The sequence below is a fragment of the Oncorhynchus keta genome, unplaced genomic scaffold, assembly GCF_023373465.1.
Source record: "Oncorhynchus keta strain PuntledgeMale-10-30-2019 unplaced genomic scaffold, Oket_V2 Un_scaffold_3531_pilon_pilon, whole genome shotgun sequence".
NCBI lineage: Eukaryota > Metazoa > Chordata > Actinopteri > Salmoniformes > Salmonidae > Oncorhynchus > Oncorhynchus keta.
The window spans coordinates 1,512,631-1,528,806 of record NW_026290920.1 but is presented as its reverse complement, the minus strand read 5'-3'; the positions used below and the strand labels follow the sequence as shown (position 1 = coordinate 1,528,806).

The following is a 16,176-nucleotide window of genomic DNA, read 5'->3' as shown; positions in this document are numbered from 1 at the left end:
TAGAGAAACAATCAGACTAATCTAACTACTGGAATATTTAGTCAACAGTCTAAGTGTTATGGTTCTAGAACATGAGGCAGAATGATGTGTATTGGAAGCATGTCTTCATTAGTACTGCAGCTTTTCCCATCAGCATGATCTCATCCCAAAAGGCTTCCATGTCTGTCATTATGTCTTAATCAACCCCCCCCCGTGTCCCTCTCTCCAACCAAAGAGAGATGACACACTCATCATGCACACACACCTTCTTGGCCTCCCACAGTTGCTTGGGCAGGGGCTTGCTGACACCCATCAGACCCTCCTCATTAGACAGAGATGGGAAGGAGAACACTGGAGAAAGGAGGAGGGGGAGAAAGAGAGATTAGAGATAATCAACTCCTCACACAGATCTCTAGTTATTCACACCTACTGAAAGATCAAAAGACTGCAGATCAATCTAGACTAGAGGTTATCAAGTGTTCGGACACAATGTTTTTTTAAATTGACATACTACCGTGCTCCACACTCTCATTCTCCGACCACGTTCTCTTGAGTACGTTCTTGTGAGGACGAGTACGGAGAATGCATAACACATTACATTTGATGAGCACTCGCACTCCCCCTACTGTATTACCTCACGCTGCACCTCCCCCTACTTTATTACCTCACGCTGCACCTCCCCTACTGTATTACCTCACGCTGCACCTCCCCTACTGTATTACCTCACGCTGCACCTCCCCTACTGTATTACCTCACGCTGCACCTCCCCCTACTGTATTACCTCACGCTGCACCTCCCCCTACTGTATTACCTCACGCTGCACCTCCCCCTACTGTATTACCTCACGCTGCACCTCCCCCTACTGTATTACCTCACGCTGCACCTCCCCCTACTGTATTACCTCACGCTGCACCTCCCCCTACTGTATTACCTCACGCTGCACCTCCCCCTACTGTATTACCTCACGCTGCACCTCCCCATTCACTGAACCTTCTTCCAAGATACACACAAAGCAAATGTTTTTCCTCCTAATTATCAGCTAGATATGTGAATCGTAATAATCTAGTTAGACAGCTAGTTAAACAGGCAAAAATGACCTAAATTCTTCATGGGTAGCTAACAATTCTTTGTGACTATGTGGCAAGTTAACAGTACTAGTAATTAGCCCTATTGACTTATTATGTGCTTGCGAGCTACGGTACGTAGGCAGGTAAACATGCCAGAATTAACACAGCATGGATTTATTAACATATCAAGATTAAATATTGTCGTCAGGCAACATATGAGATGTGAATAGGCAACATTTCATTCTGAAGTCGGAGTGTATTTTCTCTCGCTTCAGCTCAAATAATGGCCAACATTAATTTCAAGAAATGTTGCATCATTTTTTACGTGGTTGCATCATTTTTCTTTGAAGCTTGCATCGATGCATGCTTCAAAATATGTAGAAATAGAGTACGCATTTGAGAAGTGCCCTCCATGTGCCATTTCGCCTACTTTGATTTGGACACATATTCCGACCCTCCCGTGCACGGAGCACGATACCATGCATTTTGAGACACACAATGACTCAGGGGATCTGCATGCAGGATGCCTAGGCAGTGTGTGTGTCCATTCAGGTATTGGGTAGTAAAGGTCAACGATGCTGTGAATGAAGCACGTCTTGTACGCTGACACATCTGTACATATACCAGGCAGTAACACATCCAGTGGCAAGCACCGTCACACACACATTATGGCCAGAGATCTAGGGGTGTGGGAGCTAGGGGGCAGCAGAAGCCTCTTCTACACTTGTGTTGGGAGAGATGGAATCAGGGATGAGGAAGAGGGGGGAGGAGGTTCAACTCACCATCTCCAGAGCCGTCCACCTCCGCCTCGTTCACACTGGCTGCACTCCCGCCCCCGCAGGAGAGAGAGAGATCAGGAGAGGAGAGGAGAGAGAGCAAGAGAAAGGAGGGGGAGAGAGGGAAGGGGTGAAGAAAGTAGAGGAACATTAGACAATCACATACTTTCACCAGCTGTTCAGATCCGGCCCACTGTGTTCACGTCACTGACAAAATAATCAACCCTTTGGGCATCAGCAGCAGGCATTTTACCTTCAATATGAATATATTACCACTTCTTAAAACACGGCAGCTGGGTTTAACATTGGAATCATGTTATATAAGACGACTCCCATGGCGGGAGAGGATGGCGGGAGAGGGAGGGGGATGGCGGGAGAGGGAGGGGGGTGGTGGCGGGAGAGGAAGGGGGATGGCGGGAGAGGGAGGGGGATGGCGGGAGAGGGGGAGGGGGGGGATGGCGGGAGAGGGAGGGGGATGGCGGGAGAGGGAGGGGGATGGCGGGAGAGGGAGGGGGGATGGCGGGAGAGGGAGGGGGATGGCGGGAGAGGGAGGGGGATGGCGGGAGAGGGAGGGGGATGGCGGGAGAGGGGAAGGGGGATGGCGGGAGAGGAAGGGGGGGATGGCGGGAGAGAGCGGAAGAAAGAGGGTAAAAAAAGAATTATTGGCTAAGTGACCACAATCCCAGTGAGAACAAAGAGAGGACCATTGTTTTTCCCTCGCCACAAAGATCAGTTCCCACTGAGAACAGAACCTCTTTCTTTTTCCTCACTCTCACTCACTCTCACCCTCTTCCGCTCTCCTCACACACTGCAGGCTGGCTGCCAGGCGTCCGATCCTCCCCACTTTCTGTTAACTTCTCTTTTTTTCCTAGTTCACTCTGCCTCTCCCTCTTCTAACCCTTCTGCCATATTCTCTCTCTCTCAAAGCCGCTAATAACTGCCTCTTTCCCTTCTTGTTCTCTTTACCCGCCATTTCCTGCATTCTCTCTTCCTCTTTTCCTACCATCGTCCTCCCCCATTCTTTCCCTCTTCTTCTGTCCTTTGTCTCCCTCTTCCCCTTTCTCAAGAACCTGGACCACGTTCAGTAGACAAACGTTGTGGACCGTTTCAGATAGAAATGTCATGAATAGAGCAGTTAACGTGATTCCTTGTTCACATCAGAGAGGCATGTTTGTTCTACATGGCATATTTCTATTCGAACGGTCCACAACTTTATGCCCAGCTCTCCACTTAGCCAACCGGCATGGAGAGAAGGCAATGGGCGGGGAGTCCAACGTCGCCTTAATCTCCTCTCAAATGTGACCAGTCACAGAGACCTCTTGGAGAGATGCCACGGAGTGAAACGAGACCGGACAAAAAATGTCTGTCTGCCGTCGCCACTCTTACTGTGGGACAGAATCACTGTAGTAAGGATTTGAGCTCAAGGCTTGTACTGATAGCACAACATAATTAAATATACCAGAAGAAGACAATGAGATGTTGGTTTGGGATCAGTTCTAAGGTGCACAACTCCCGTCCTTTAAGCCCATAGTCCAAGTTTTTGCCCTTCTGATTGGATGGCTAGTTCACAAATACGTGTTCCCAGGTCTAAACCAATCAGTGATTTAAAGCAGCATACCCTCTGCATCCACTGCAGACTGGAGTTGTGCCCTTGTCGTGGGTCGTGTCCATGAGGGCACAACGTAGCAAAATGTTTTGCAACAAGAAAATATTGAGTGTTTCTTACAAAATCCAGTTACCGTAGTCTTTCCTCATTTCAGTCCATGTTTGGTGCCTAAGGAACGCAACTACTGAACGTTCCCATGCATAGCCCTGACTCACGTCTGTCTGCCTGCCGGGATGGATGTTGGGATTGGTTATCAAACACTGGCTTACAACCTCTCAGAGTCTCACTGTAACCCTCCTGACAGGTGAAAAGCCCTCTTGGCCTGATAGGACACTGTACGCTGCAACGTACCACCCTTCACTCACCTGCAGGGGCAGCAGTGAGCCGCTACGGTTTGCACCAGTAGTTCCCAAGTATTTGCATTTGACCATTTACCACACTATTTTTTGTCAGGCGCTGTTATCCAGAGCGACTTACAGTCAGTGCATTTAGTGCAGTGACCCTCCCTCCTAAAGGCTTTTGGGGTTTAGTCGTGATCTTCTAGGTCATCAAAATACGTTTTTAAATTATTTATTTTTTTAAAGCCGCAGCCCATTCTTAAGCCTCAACCCCATGGGAATAGTGGGAATACTAGCGACATATGGCTGACTGCCTGCAACCCAGAAGTGTATCTCAACCAACTCCGGTATTAGACAAACACTGCTCTAGTACTACAGAAAGGCATGTCTCTACTTGCTCTGCAGTCAGTTACACTCCATCTGTCCTTCGCATGGCATGGACACACAAACGTAGGCCTACACACACACACACACACACACACACACACACACACACACACACACACACACACACACACACACACACACACACACACACACACACACACACACACACACACACACACACACACACACACACACACACACACACACACACACACGATATCCCTTCACAACAAACGGTGTCCCATACACCACTCCTCCTCCTTATTTATCTGGGCAACAAAGCTACAACTTTTAATTTGTCTCCATACTCCAGTATTTTGGATTTGAGATCAAATGTTTTATGAGACGACAGTACAGAATGTCACCTTTTATTTGAGGGTATTTTCATACATATCTATTTTATTGTTTGGAAATAAAAAGCACTTTATATGCATCTAGTCCCCTCATTTCAAGATGTCATACATATTTGGACTAGGGTTGGGCGGTATCCAGATTTTCATGGAGTCCTACCGCCCTTCTCTAATCCCTGAAGTTACGATATTACCGGTTTAGAACACAAGGGGGCTCCCAAAAAAAAAAGGGCATCTATCACCAGAATGCTAACAAAATTAGCACACTTAAACGCGAATTTCCACAGAAGCTGCTAGCTAAATATGCTAACGAGCAAACGAAAAAATAACTAATTGCAAAGACAGGCAATCCAGCTCATAAAGTTAAACATAAATAGGTAGGAGCTACCGAATGTCATGTCATTTTTGGTGAGTTTGGACAATTACAAGTAAAGGTGAACGAGACTTTGTGCAAATGAGCAAAGTTTTGACAGATGCTTGTCTGAAGGAAGAACAGTACTGGCTCTGGAACAGCATGTGTATACGCTGTGTCTGTGTGGAGTCTGGAGTCGCTAGGGCAATGGGCCTACCTGCTCTGTTCTGAGAAAAGGGGTGAGGAGCATACAGGCCAAGAACGGAGAGGACAAAAAAACGCAAGGAAATCAAGCACTGGCAGCTGTAACTCATCCAAAGGGCTTTGACTTCTCAAACACAGCAGAAAGCAAATACTATAAAATGTTTCTTGTAATTTCTGCTCGGCATCAGACAAATTTTGTGCTTCAGTTGCTCTTCTCCACTCGGATGAGAATTCACGAACGGGCATTCTATCAGCAGACAGCGCTCTGACTGATGTGTAGCTACTTTTCTCCAGTACTTCTCTTGGTATAGCCAGCCTACTTTTCTCCAGTACTTCTCTAGGTATAGCCAGCCTACTTTTCTCCGGTACTTCTCTTGGTATAGCCAGCCTACTTTTCTCCAGTACTTCTCTTGGTATAGCCAGCCTACTTTTCTCCAGTTCTTCTCTTGGTATAGCCAGCCTACTTTTCTCCAGTACTTCTCTTGTTATAGCCAGCCTACTTTTCTCCAGTACTTCTCTTGTTATAGCCAGCCTACTTTTCTCCAGTACTTCTCTTGGTATAGCCAGCCTACTTTTCTCCAGTACTTCTCTTGGTATAGCCAGCCTACTTTTCTCCAGTTCTTCTCTTGGTATAGCCAGCCTACTTTTCTCCAGTACTTCTCTTGTTATAGCCAGCCTACTTTTCTCCAGTACTTCTCTTGGTATAGCCAGCCTACTTTTCTCCAGTACTTCTCTTGGTATAGCCAGCCTACTTTTCTCCAGTACTTCTCTTGTTATAGCCAGCCTACTTTTCTCCAGTTCTTCTCTTGGTATAGCCAGCCTACTTTTCTCCAGTACTTCTCTTGGTATAGCCAGCCTACTTTTCTCCAGTACTTCTCTTGTTATAGCCAGCCTACTTTTCTCCAGTACTTCTCTTGGTATAGCCAGCCTACTTTTCTCCAGTTCTTCTCTTGGTATAGCCAGCCTACTTTTCTCCAGTACTTCTCTTGTTATAGCCAGCCTACTTTTCTCCAGTTCTTCTCTTGGTATAGCCAGCCTACTTTTCTCCAGTACTTCTCTTGTTATAGCCAGCCTACTTTTCTCCAGTACTTCTCTTGTTATAGCCAGCCTACTTTTCTCCAGTTCTTCTCTTGGTATAGCCAGCCTACTTTTCTCCAGTACTTCTCTTGTTATAGCCAGCCTACTTTTCTCCAGTACTTCTCTTGGTATAGCCAGCCTACTTTTCTCCAGTACTTCTCTTGGTATAGCCAGCCTACTTTTCTCCAGTACTTCTCTTGTTATAGCCAGCCTACTTTTCTCCAGTTCTTCTCTTGGTATAGCCAGCCTACTTTTCTCCAGTACTTCTCTTGGTATAGCCAGCCTACTTTTCTCCAGTACTTCTCTTGGTATAGCCAGCCTACTTTTCTCCAGTTCTTCTCTTGGTATAGCCAGCCTACTTTTCTCCAGTACTTCTCTTGTTATAGCCAGCCTACTTTTCTCCAGTACTTCTCTTGGTATAGCCAGCCTACTTTTCTCCAGTACTTCTCTTGGTATAGCCAGCCTACTTTTCTCCAGTACTTCTCTTGTTATAGCCAGCCTACTTTTCTCCAGTTCTTCTCTTGGTATAGCCAGCCTACTTTTCTCCAGTACTTATCTTGGTATAGCCAGCCTACTTTTCTCCAGTACTTCTCTTGTTATAGCCAGCCTACTTTTCTCCAGGAAAATTAAAGGTTAACTTTAAACAAAACATTAAGAAATGCAGCTGGCTACATTATTTCTATGATAAACATTAATAACATGGCCATGCATAGTTAAATAAATAAAAAATAAAAAATTCATTGTAAGTTCATTTACTCGTGTCGCTGCCAGCCAAAAAGTGTTGCACTTCTGTTGTCATCTGATGAAAATAAAGCTATTTTCTGCTGTGTTGCGCTAATGTATTTTCCGTGAAGGAAAACTATAGTTGCACATCCCTGATCACTCTATTGAAGTAAAAAAAATACTTGCCTTTCAATATAGAACCCCACCCCTGTCAATACACAGCTGGACTTGCCTGCCAATATCCTGTTTAAACTTGTTGGCTAAACAAATAGAGTGGTAATCCATTCTGGGACCGTAGGAGCCTATCCAAGTCTCTCTCTCCAACATTAAGACATCACTCACTGATAATGCATTAACACAACACATTCCACTGTCTGTCACTCTTAACAGAGAGGGGTAAGGGGAGGAATGGATGGAAGGGAGAACATCTTAAATACACACACAGACGAGAGAGGAATGGAGGGAGAGATGGAAGGATAGAGGGGGGAGAGATGATAGAAAGACAACAGAAGGAGAGAGAGAATGGAAAGAAAAGAGACAGAGGAAAGTGAGGGTGGGTAAAGAGAAAGAAGAGAGGATGAGATAGAATAAGTAGCGATGTGAAGGTAAAGGGGAAAAACTAAAGATCCAGACACAGAGGAGAGAGGAATGGAGGAAAGGAAGACAGGAGTGAAAGAGAGGAGTCTCTACAGGCCCAGGACTGTTCCAACCAACCAGACAAACTCTTCTCTCACCACTTAGATATTTTAATAAGGCACACTGACAGTGTAGACAGGAAATCATTTCATATCGTTCTACAATGTCTCATTAAGGTCTCAATTTTTTTATAAACCTTAGATGTTGTAGAAAGATTTTTAATTATTTCCTGCCTACACCATCTGTTTACATTGATTACAATGAATGTTATTGCACAACCTCTCATCAAGAACCTCCAACCAGTTCCACATATCTGATACATTCCATAACTTGCACAATGCGCATAGAAAGTGGATAAGTGTCACGATGATAAAAGGTCAACTGGAGACATGGTATCGACACGGCAGCACTAGTAGAATAGTGTAGAAGCCATTGGTAACTGTAAACCATTTTACCAGTCTAGCTAATCATCATGGCTAACTGTGGGGTGAAAACAATTCCCTTATTTACTGTTAAATAGCCAATCTCTTTGGGCTCTGTTTAGAAGAAGTGCACTGTGTAGGGAATAGGGTGTTTGTTCGCGCACGTGCAGATGCAAAGTGTGTGTGTAGATGCGATGTGTATGCATGCGTGTGTGTGCAGATAGTTGTATGTGTGCAGATGCTGTGTGTGTGTGTTCTCACCGTTGCGCTGGGGGGGCCCTCTGCCCATCTGCTGGTTCATGCCAAAGGGGTCCTGGGGGTTCATGGCACTCGTATGAAGAGCCGAGTCCGAGTTGGTTCTGTGGAGGAGGAGAGAGAGAGTGGGAGGAGGAGGAGAGAGGGAGGAGATGGAGGAGAGTGTTAATTTTCTCCCCAATGTCGTGGTATCCAATTGGTAGTTGCATCGTTTTGTCCCACCCGTATGGACACGGGAGAGGTGAAGGGCGAGAGCCGTGCGTCCTCCGAAACACAACCCAACCAAACCGCACTGCTTCTTGACACAATGCCCACTTAACTCAGAAGCCAGCCGCACCAATGTGTCAGAGGAAACACCGTACACCTGGCGACCGTGTCAGCGCACACTTTGCCTGACCCGCTACAGGAGTCGCTAGTGCGAGATGGGACAAGGACAATCCTGCCGGCCAAACCCTCCCCTAACCTGGAAGACGCTGAGCCAATTGTGCGCCGCCCCATGGGTCTCCCGGTCGCGACAGAGCCTGGATTTGAACCCAGAATCTCTAGTGGCACAGCTAGCACTGCGATGCCGTACCTTAGACCACTGAGCCACTCGGGAGGCAGGGTGTTAATATTCTGAGCCAGTGGTGGACAAGGATGAGGATGCCTCGCGGCTAGGTCAGAGAGTCATTCAGTGGTGGACAGAGGATGAGGACGCCTCACAGCTAGGTCAGAGAGTCATTCAGTGGTGGACAGAGGATGAGGACGCCTCACAGCTAGGTCAGAGAGTCATTCAGTGGTGGACAGAGGATGAGGACGCCTCACAGCTAGGTCAGAGAGTCATTCAGTGGTGGACAGAGGATGAGGACGCCTCGCGGCTAGGTCAGAGAGTCATTCAGTGGTGGACAGAGGATGAGGACGCCTCACAGCTAGGTCAGAGAGTCATTCAGTGGTGGACAGAGGATGAGGACGCCTCACAGCTAGGTCAGAGAGTCATTCAGTGGTGGACAGAGGATGAGGACGCCTCACAGCTAGGTCAGAGAGTCATTCAGTGGTGGACAGAGGATGAGGACGCCTCGCGGCTAGATCAGAGAGTCATTCAGTGGTGGACAGAGGATGAGGACGCCTCGCGGCTAGATCAGAGAGTAATTCAGTGGTGGACAGAGGATGAGGACGCCTCGCGGCTAGGTCAGAGAGTCATTCAGTGGTGGACAGAGGATGAGGACGCCTCACGGCTAGGTCAGAGAGTCATTCAGTGGTGGACAGAGGATGAGGACGCCTCACAGCTAGGTCAGAGAGTCATTCAGTGGTGGACAGAGGATGAGGACGCCTCACAGCTAGGTCAGAGAGTCATTCAGTGGTGGACAGAGGATGAGGACGCCTCACAGCTAGGTCAGAGAGTCATTCAGTGGTGGACAGAGGATGAGGACGCCTCACAGCTAGGTCAGAGAGTAATTCAGCGGTGGACAGAGGATGAGGATGCCTCGCGGCTAGGTCAGAGAGTCATTCAGTGGTGGACAGAGGATGAGGACGCCTCACAGCTAGGTCAGAGAGTCATTCAGTGGTGGACAGAGGATGAGGACGCCTCACAGCTAGGTCAGAGAGTCATTCAGTGGTGGACAGAGGATGAGGACGCCTCACAACTAGGTCAGAGAGTCATTCAGTGGTGGACAGAGGATGAGGAGGAGAGAGTCATTCAGTGGTGGACAGAGGATGAGGACCTCACAGCTAGGTCAGAGAGTCATTCAGTGGTGGACAGAGGATGAGGACGCCTCACAGCTAGGTCAGAGAGTCATTCAGTGGTGGACAGAGGATGAGGACGCCTCACAGCTAGGTCAGAGAGTAATTCAGTGGTGGACAGAGGATGAGGATGCCTCGCGGCTAGGTCAGAGAGTCATTCAGTGGTGGACAGAGGATGAGGACGCCTCACAGCTAGGTCAGAGAGTCATTCAGTGGTGGACAGAGGATGAGGACGCCTTACAGCTAGGTCAGAGAGTCATTCAGTGGTGGACAGAGGATGAGGACGCCTCACAGCTAGGTCAGAGAGTCATTCAGTGGTGGACAGAGGATGAGGACGCCTTACAGCTAGGTCAGAGAGTCATTCAGTGGTGGACAGAGGATGAGGACGCCTCACAGCTAGGTCAGAGAGTCATTCAGTGGTGGACAGAGGATGAGGACGCCTCACAGCTAGGTCAGAGAGTCATTCAGTGGTGGGTCCAAAGTCTGCTCTGCCGACACACTAATACTTCCACACACATTCTCAAACTACACCCCCCCCTCTCTCTCAGATCACACACACACACACACACACACACAGACACACGCACCTCTTTCACTGGCTACAGCTGAGGGCTTTCTCAAGTGCTCTTCATTAAGCTCCAATAGCTGTGTTTATGCTTCACTATCCCTCTAAGGACAAATCTCTCCCTCCCTCTTTCTTTCTTCCCCTTGAGGATGCATCTCTCGCACTCTCCTTCTCAAGATGGACACCCTCTTTCACAGTGGTTATAATGTCTCTCTGTGCAGTCCCTAAACTCGCTGAGACCATACCATGTTCATTAGGGCACACCGTAGCAAAGTGCTCTGCAATGGAAAACAAGAACAAGTGTTTCTTATTAGACAAGTACAGGTAGATTGTAGCTCCCCGTTTCTGAACTTTTTCCTCCCACTGAACACACCCTAGAGCTCAGTATGGTTCATAACAGAGAGTCAATTCATTCATTAATAGCATATCATCAATAACAATTGACATAACATTGGTGATTAAACAACATGTCAATTATATGCAAATAAACATTGTTATATTTGCAATTAGCATCTTAACACCAGAATCACATCAGGAAACAGACAGATGGTCCAAAGAAAGACCAAACGATGAATGTAAATAAACTAAATAGTAGTGAATAAATCCACTGTGAGTCAGGAGGCACAGTGTTAGGTAGCGATGGGTGGCAGCAGCAGCGACAGGGTAGGTGGCGACAGCCTTACCCACCCAGTCACACGGTCCTACAGCTGGGTTAGTGACAATGACAGAAGAAAAAGACTGATTAGTGTTACTAGTATAGCGAGGTAGAAGGACAGAGGTAGAGGGAGGGAGTGAAAGCGAACAGACACAGTAGTCTGTCTTGTGCTCCAACTCCGTGTCTCAAAGCCTTGCTAGAGAGAGACAGATGAACAGATATCTAAAAAAATTTTTTAAAAGAGTTAAACAAGAGGGTGATTGAGGAGAGGAAGAGGGCATACAAAAGATAGAGCAAGAGAGGACACGAGAGAGCATGAGAGTTTGGAATAGAGAGGAGAGAGAGCAGGGGGGGTGAGAGAGCAAGAGAGGGGGAGGGGGGTGAGAGAGTAAGTGAGAATGAGAGGAAGGATTGGGCAGTCTACAACAGAGAGAGGAGAGACAGAGCAGTCCGGCAGAGTGGTTGGTCCGTGTGAGAGAGAAAGCAAGAGAGGAAGCTGAAGAGTTCAAAGGTCACCTGTTGAGCTGTGATATTAATCTAAATCCTGGTCGTTTCTCCTCGGCCCACGGCTGCTGCTCCCTTGGGAGAGAGAAAGAGAGAGAAACATCACGCTCGTTTCGTAGTTTACTTGAGCTCAGAAAAGGCCTGGATGCTGAGAGAGTGGGGGGAGAGAGAGAGAGAGAGAGAATAGGTTGGAAATTCTAAGGTGAGGAGGGAAATCTGGATGAGGGGGCTGGATATAGATCTACTAAAGTGGACTGACTACAGGTCTGGAAACAGGTCTACTAAAGTGGACTGACTACAGGTCTGGATACAGATCTACTAAAGTGGACTGACTACAGGTCTGGAAATAGGTCTACTAAAGTGGACTGACTACAGGTCTGGAAACAGATCTACTAAAGTGGACTGACTACAGGTCTGGATACAGATCTACTAAAGTGGACTGACTACAGGTCTGGAAACAGATCAACTAAAGTGGACTGACTACAGGTCTGGATACAGATCTACTAAAGTGGACTGACTACAGGTCTGGAAACAGATCTACTAAAGTGGACTGACTACAGGTCTGGATACAGATCTACTAAAGTGGACTGACTACAGGTCTGGAAACAGATCAACTAAAGTGGACTGACTACAGGTCTGGAAACAGGTATACTAAAGTGGACTGACTACAGGTCTGGAAACAGTTGGACTGACTACAGGTCTGGATACAGATCTACTAAAGTGGACTGACTACAGGTCTGGAAACAGATCAACTAAAGTGGACTGACTACAGGTCTGGAAACAGATCAACTAAAGTGGACTGACTACAGGTCTGGAAACAGGTATACTAAAGTGGACTGACTACAGGTCTGGAAACAGTTGGACTGACTACAGGTCTGGATACAGATCTACTAAAGTGGACTGACTACAGGTCTGGAAACAGTTGGACTGACTACAGGTCTGGATACAGATCTCCTAAAGTGGACTGACTACAGGTCTGGAAACAGATCAACTAAAGTGGACTGACTACAGGTCTGGAAACAGATCAACTAAAGTGGACTGACTACAGGTCTGGAAACAGATCAACTAAAGTGGACTGACTACAGGTCTGGAAACAGGTATACTAAAGTGGACTGACTAAGTAAAGGAACCCCCTAAAAAAACAAATAATGTCCATCAGACATTCAACTATGCTTTGTGGAAAGTAAATATTTTTCAGGAGGAACTGACTTCACCTATTTGAATACAGATTCCCAAAACGGTTTTTTCATTATTTTTTTAACGGATCTCAGAAAGTACCGTAACTACTTTTGTAAATGATTGGAATTCACATCTGAGAAAGCAACTAAATGTAAAACAAATTGAATACAGATCTCAGGAAGTGACGACTTTTCCAAAATGATTGGATTGGCTGCCTTCAACTAATGACAAGGCTGTATCTGGAACTGCATGTTGAAGATATAATGAAGAGAGTACACCATTTACTATACTATTCCAATCTGAGAGTCATGTTTGATCTAGACAATACATTTCTATCTGAACATTCTGTAAATGTCCATTGCCCCAGGTGTATATAATCAAGTCAAACCAATGATATATTGTACAGATAAGTACAGTATATAGCTCAACTACTATACAAGTCTTTAAACATGCCACTGAAAAGGTCGAAAGATGAAATACATTTTTATAATACCTGAAAACACTGCAGAGTAATTCAAAAGCCATTTGCAAACAGCACGTTGAATGCTGAGCAGAAACAACGTTGAAGCTTTTTGTCCATCGGAGGGTGAATGTTCTTGTTTTAAACACACATTATACTATCTTTAAAGGGATCGTTTAAGTAGAATACAAACTAACATGATGTTCAACCTACCTTGGCTGTAGTTGATTCAAGAAGGGTGTTTTGGGATGTTTAGTTTCCTTTCAAAACTTAATAGCCATATTTTGTTACTGATAGCATTCTCAGTAACACTTAACATGACATTGTTCTTGTGCCTCTGTGTAATCAAGCTACAATTACTTTGAGCAACATTTTATTAGCATGTTGTTAAATAATACTTTGGTAATTGCATTTTAATTACATAGCAATGAGCTGAGAGTTTAACTACTGTACACAAGAGGAATAGTGACCGTTCCTTATTCCACTTATGTTATAACACAATTATTATGCAATTCTAAAGTTGAATTCTTGTTTAGAGCCCATTTGGTTGTGCTGTCCAGTAAAACATGTTCACAACTCAAATCTGTTCAGTGTGCTGTTATTACACTTGCTTTGGGATACTAGTTGTATCTGCCAAAACAAGTGCATTGATCTAGACACTCAATGTGTGCATTGTGTTCTGGTTTCATTTGCAATAGTTTACCAGACCGTGCCAGGTGTGTGGGTGTACACAGACCCCTATGAGATTGTGGAGAGCCCGGTGTTAACCCTTTTCAACTGAATCCACATGTTGGACAACTGGGATTGAACTGGGAGTTGATGCGAAGCAACAAGCAGAGTTAAACTACGGGACCAGCCCTACTCACCAGGGACGAAACAGGAGCACTAAACACAAGTATGCCAAACCAGGTGGACTAGCTGTGCCACAGTTCTGTAGATTATACAATTCAAGCCATCTTCATTGATCCAGACAACAGGGGATTGTGGTTATTCTTGTCGTCCTACACTATTGGCAGGGAGGGAGCAGCACAGGGTGAGGCACAGAGCAGTGCCCATAGTGCAGGTTAGGGGTTATGTGCCTTTCTCAAGGGCACATGTGCAGTAGGTGGTGCCTGAGATCTTGATGCCAGCCACCCTGCGGTTGCTGCCTCCCTCTCGCCATATCCCTAGAGCACCAGGTACTGTAAGACAACTGTAGATCAAATCAGAACATCAACTAAGTTACACCAGGAAAAAAAAAACACTTCAACTTTTACAACATTTTATCACTATTCCTTACAACCCTTAGGCTGCATCCACACTTTTCCACATGGCAGAGACAAAGACAAGTATCTGTGAAAATTAGCAAAGAATCAAGTTAAAAACCAACTCAAAATCTCTGAAGGCCTCATTGTAGATGACTAGCGAACAGCTGCTGTGACAGTGGAAGACACCAGCTGAAGGAGAATAGAGACTCTCTGCAGGAGAAACCCAGTGATGTTCAACCATGACTACATTTAGATGACTGAATTTAGAGATTACACGCTCATCCTGTGACACTCATGGTTGCTACTATCACACATTGTGGTCTGATAAAGTGTGTAATACAATGATAAGCTCACTGGAAGTGGCCTCTGAATCCCAAATCAATCCCCCCCCAGTCACTTGTGTAGATCTGAGAGGATTGGAAATGTAAGAACTATGGTGGTTGTGGGCAATTCCACACTGTCACTGATTTTTAAAAATTGTATCCTCTTAGAAATGTATTTCAAACATAAAGCAATGATTGAAAAGTTAAACAAACCATACAACTCGATGCACAAGGACTATTTTAACAATTTCCACTGAAGATTTTACAAAACATTTACTTGAAGAACAGCGCAGATGCAAAGTTTGGTAGCAGAATGACTGCACAAAACTGAATTTTCTTACCAAACATTGCATCTGCACTTTCAAGTAAATGTGTTTTTGTAAAATGTTCTGCAGAAAATGTTAGTAAGTCCTTGTGCATAGAGTTGTATGGTTTTAACTTTGCAATCATCTATTTCTGTTTGACATACATTGTAAAGTGAAAGATCTGAGTCTCAGTGTCACTCTGTTGCAGTGGAATGACCCGTGTGTCGGAGATCCATTTCGCCCTCTGATAGACCAGGGGAATGGTCGGCATATTGTTTACACCTATTCAATCCTCTCAAATCTACGTAATTACACTACCTCGGGGCCGTGGGTAGGGTTTGATTTGGGATTCAGGGCCAGAGTAAGGGGGACAGCCAACTTCCCAGTCCAAACATGATCTTCTTAGATGGGATCCATTGTTGCCAAGGCCAGCAGTTCTCCCATCTGCCTACAGGGGGCGATCTCTGCTTCTCTCCTGAGGGGCGCTTTGCACTGCATCGTCACCTCCCTTCTATTAAAAAGTGTGGGGGGAGGCTAATAAAAATGGTCCACACCAACCTGTCATATCACTAAACTCCTAGACACACTGGGGGTGCTGTATTTAGACTCACCCAGCAAAGTACACACTCCAGGAAGACGGACTTTGGAGCCAGTGGGATATATACCAAATACTCCACCCACCCTGCACTTTCAGTAGGTACACTGCAGCTGGGTGTTCTGCAATGCTATGACAGTACACACACACACACATACACACACGTCTCATGAGCTGCTTTCCCCAGATGACAGCGGCTTTATTACACATTTCCATGTAAAGCTGTGTGTCCCTCCTCCCCCTGTACTGTATTGGGGCTTAGCAGCATGGGCCATATGGAGTTGGAACAGCCACACATGCCTTCCCCTGCCCTTCTCTCAGTCTCTATCCCTCTCTCCATTTGTCTCTATCCATCTCTCCCTTTGTCTCTATCCATCTCTCCATTTGTCTCTATCCATCTCTCCATTTGTCTCTATCCATCTCTCCCTTTGTCTCTATCCATCTCTCCCTTT

The 16,176-nt window shown here is 45.9% G+C and overlaps 1 protein-coding gene and 2 long non-coding RNA genes across 3 annotated transcripts in view; 2 read left to right on the top strand and 1 right to left on the bottom strand.

Annotated features, from left to right (window-relative positions):
* crtc3 (CREB regulated transcription coactivator 3) overlaps positions 1-16,176 on the bottom strand; it is a 94,480-nt gene that overhangs the window by 24,965 nt on the left and 53,339 nt on the right. The window contains exons 5-8 of the mRNA XM_052515963.1: positions 11,628-11,690; positions 8,179-8,276; positions 1,829-1,867; positions 245-330 (exon numbers count right to left, since the gene is read on the bottom strand). Coding sequence (XP_052371923.1) covers positions 245-330; positions 1,829-1,867; positions 8,179-8,276; positions 11,628-11,690 — 286 coding nt within the window. The remainder of the gene's footprint in view (positions 1-244; positions 331-1,828; positions 1,868-8,178; positions 8,277-11,627; positions 11,691-16,176) is intronic.
* Positions 8,707-10,416, top strand: LOC127928725 (uncharacterized). Its single transcript, XR_008132009.1, has 6 exons — positions 8,707-8,829; positions 9,187-9,594; positions 9,646-9,747; positions 9,884-10,087; positions 10,139-10,189; positions 10,241-10,416. It is a non-coding gene; the product is annotated as an uncharacterized LOC127928725 (long non-coding RNA).
* LOC127928726 (uncharacterized) lies at positions 11,697-14,113 on the top strand. Its single transcript, XR_008132010.1, has 3 exons — positions 11,697-12,138; positions 12,213-12,286; positions 12,388-14,113. It is a non-coding gene; the product is annotated as an uncharacterized LOC127928726 (long non-coding RNA).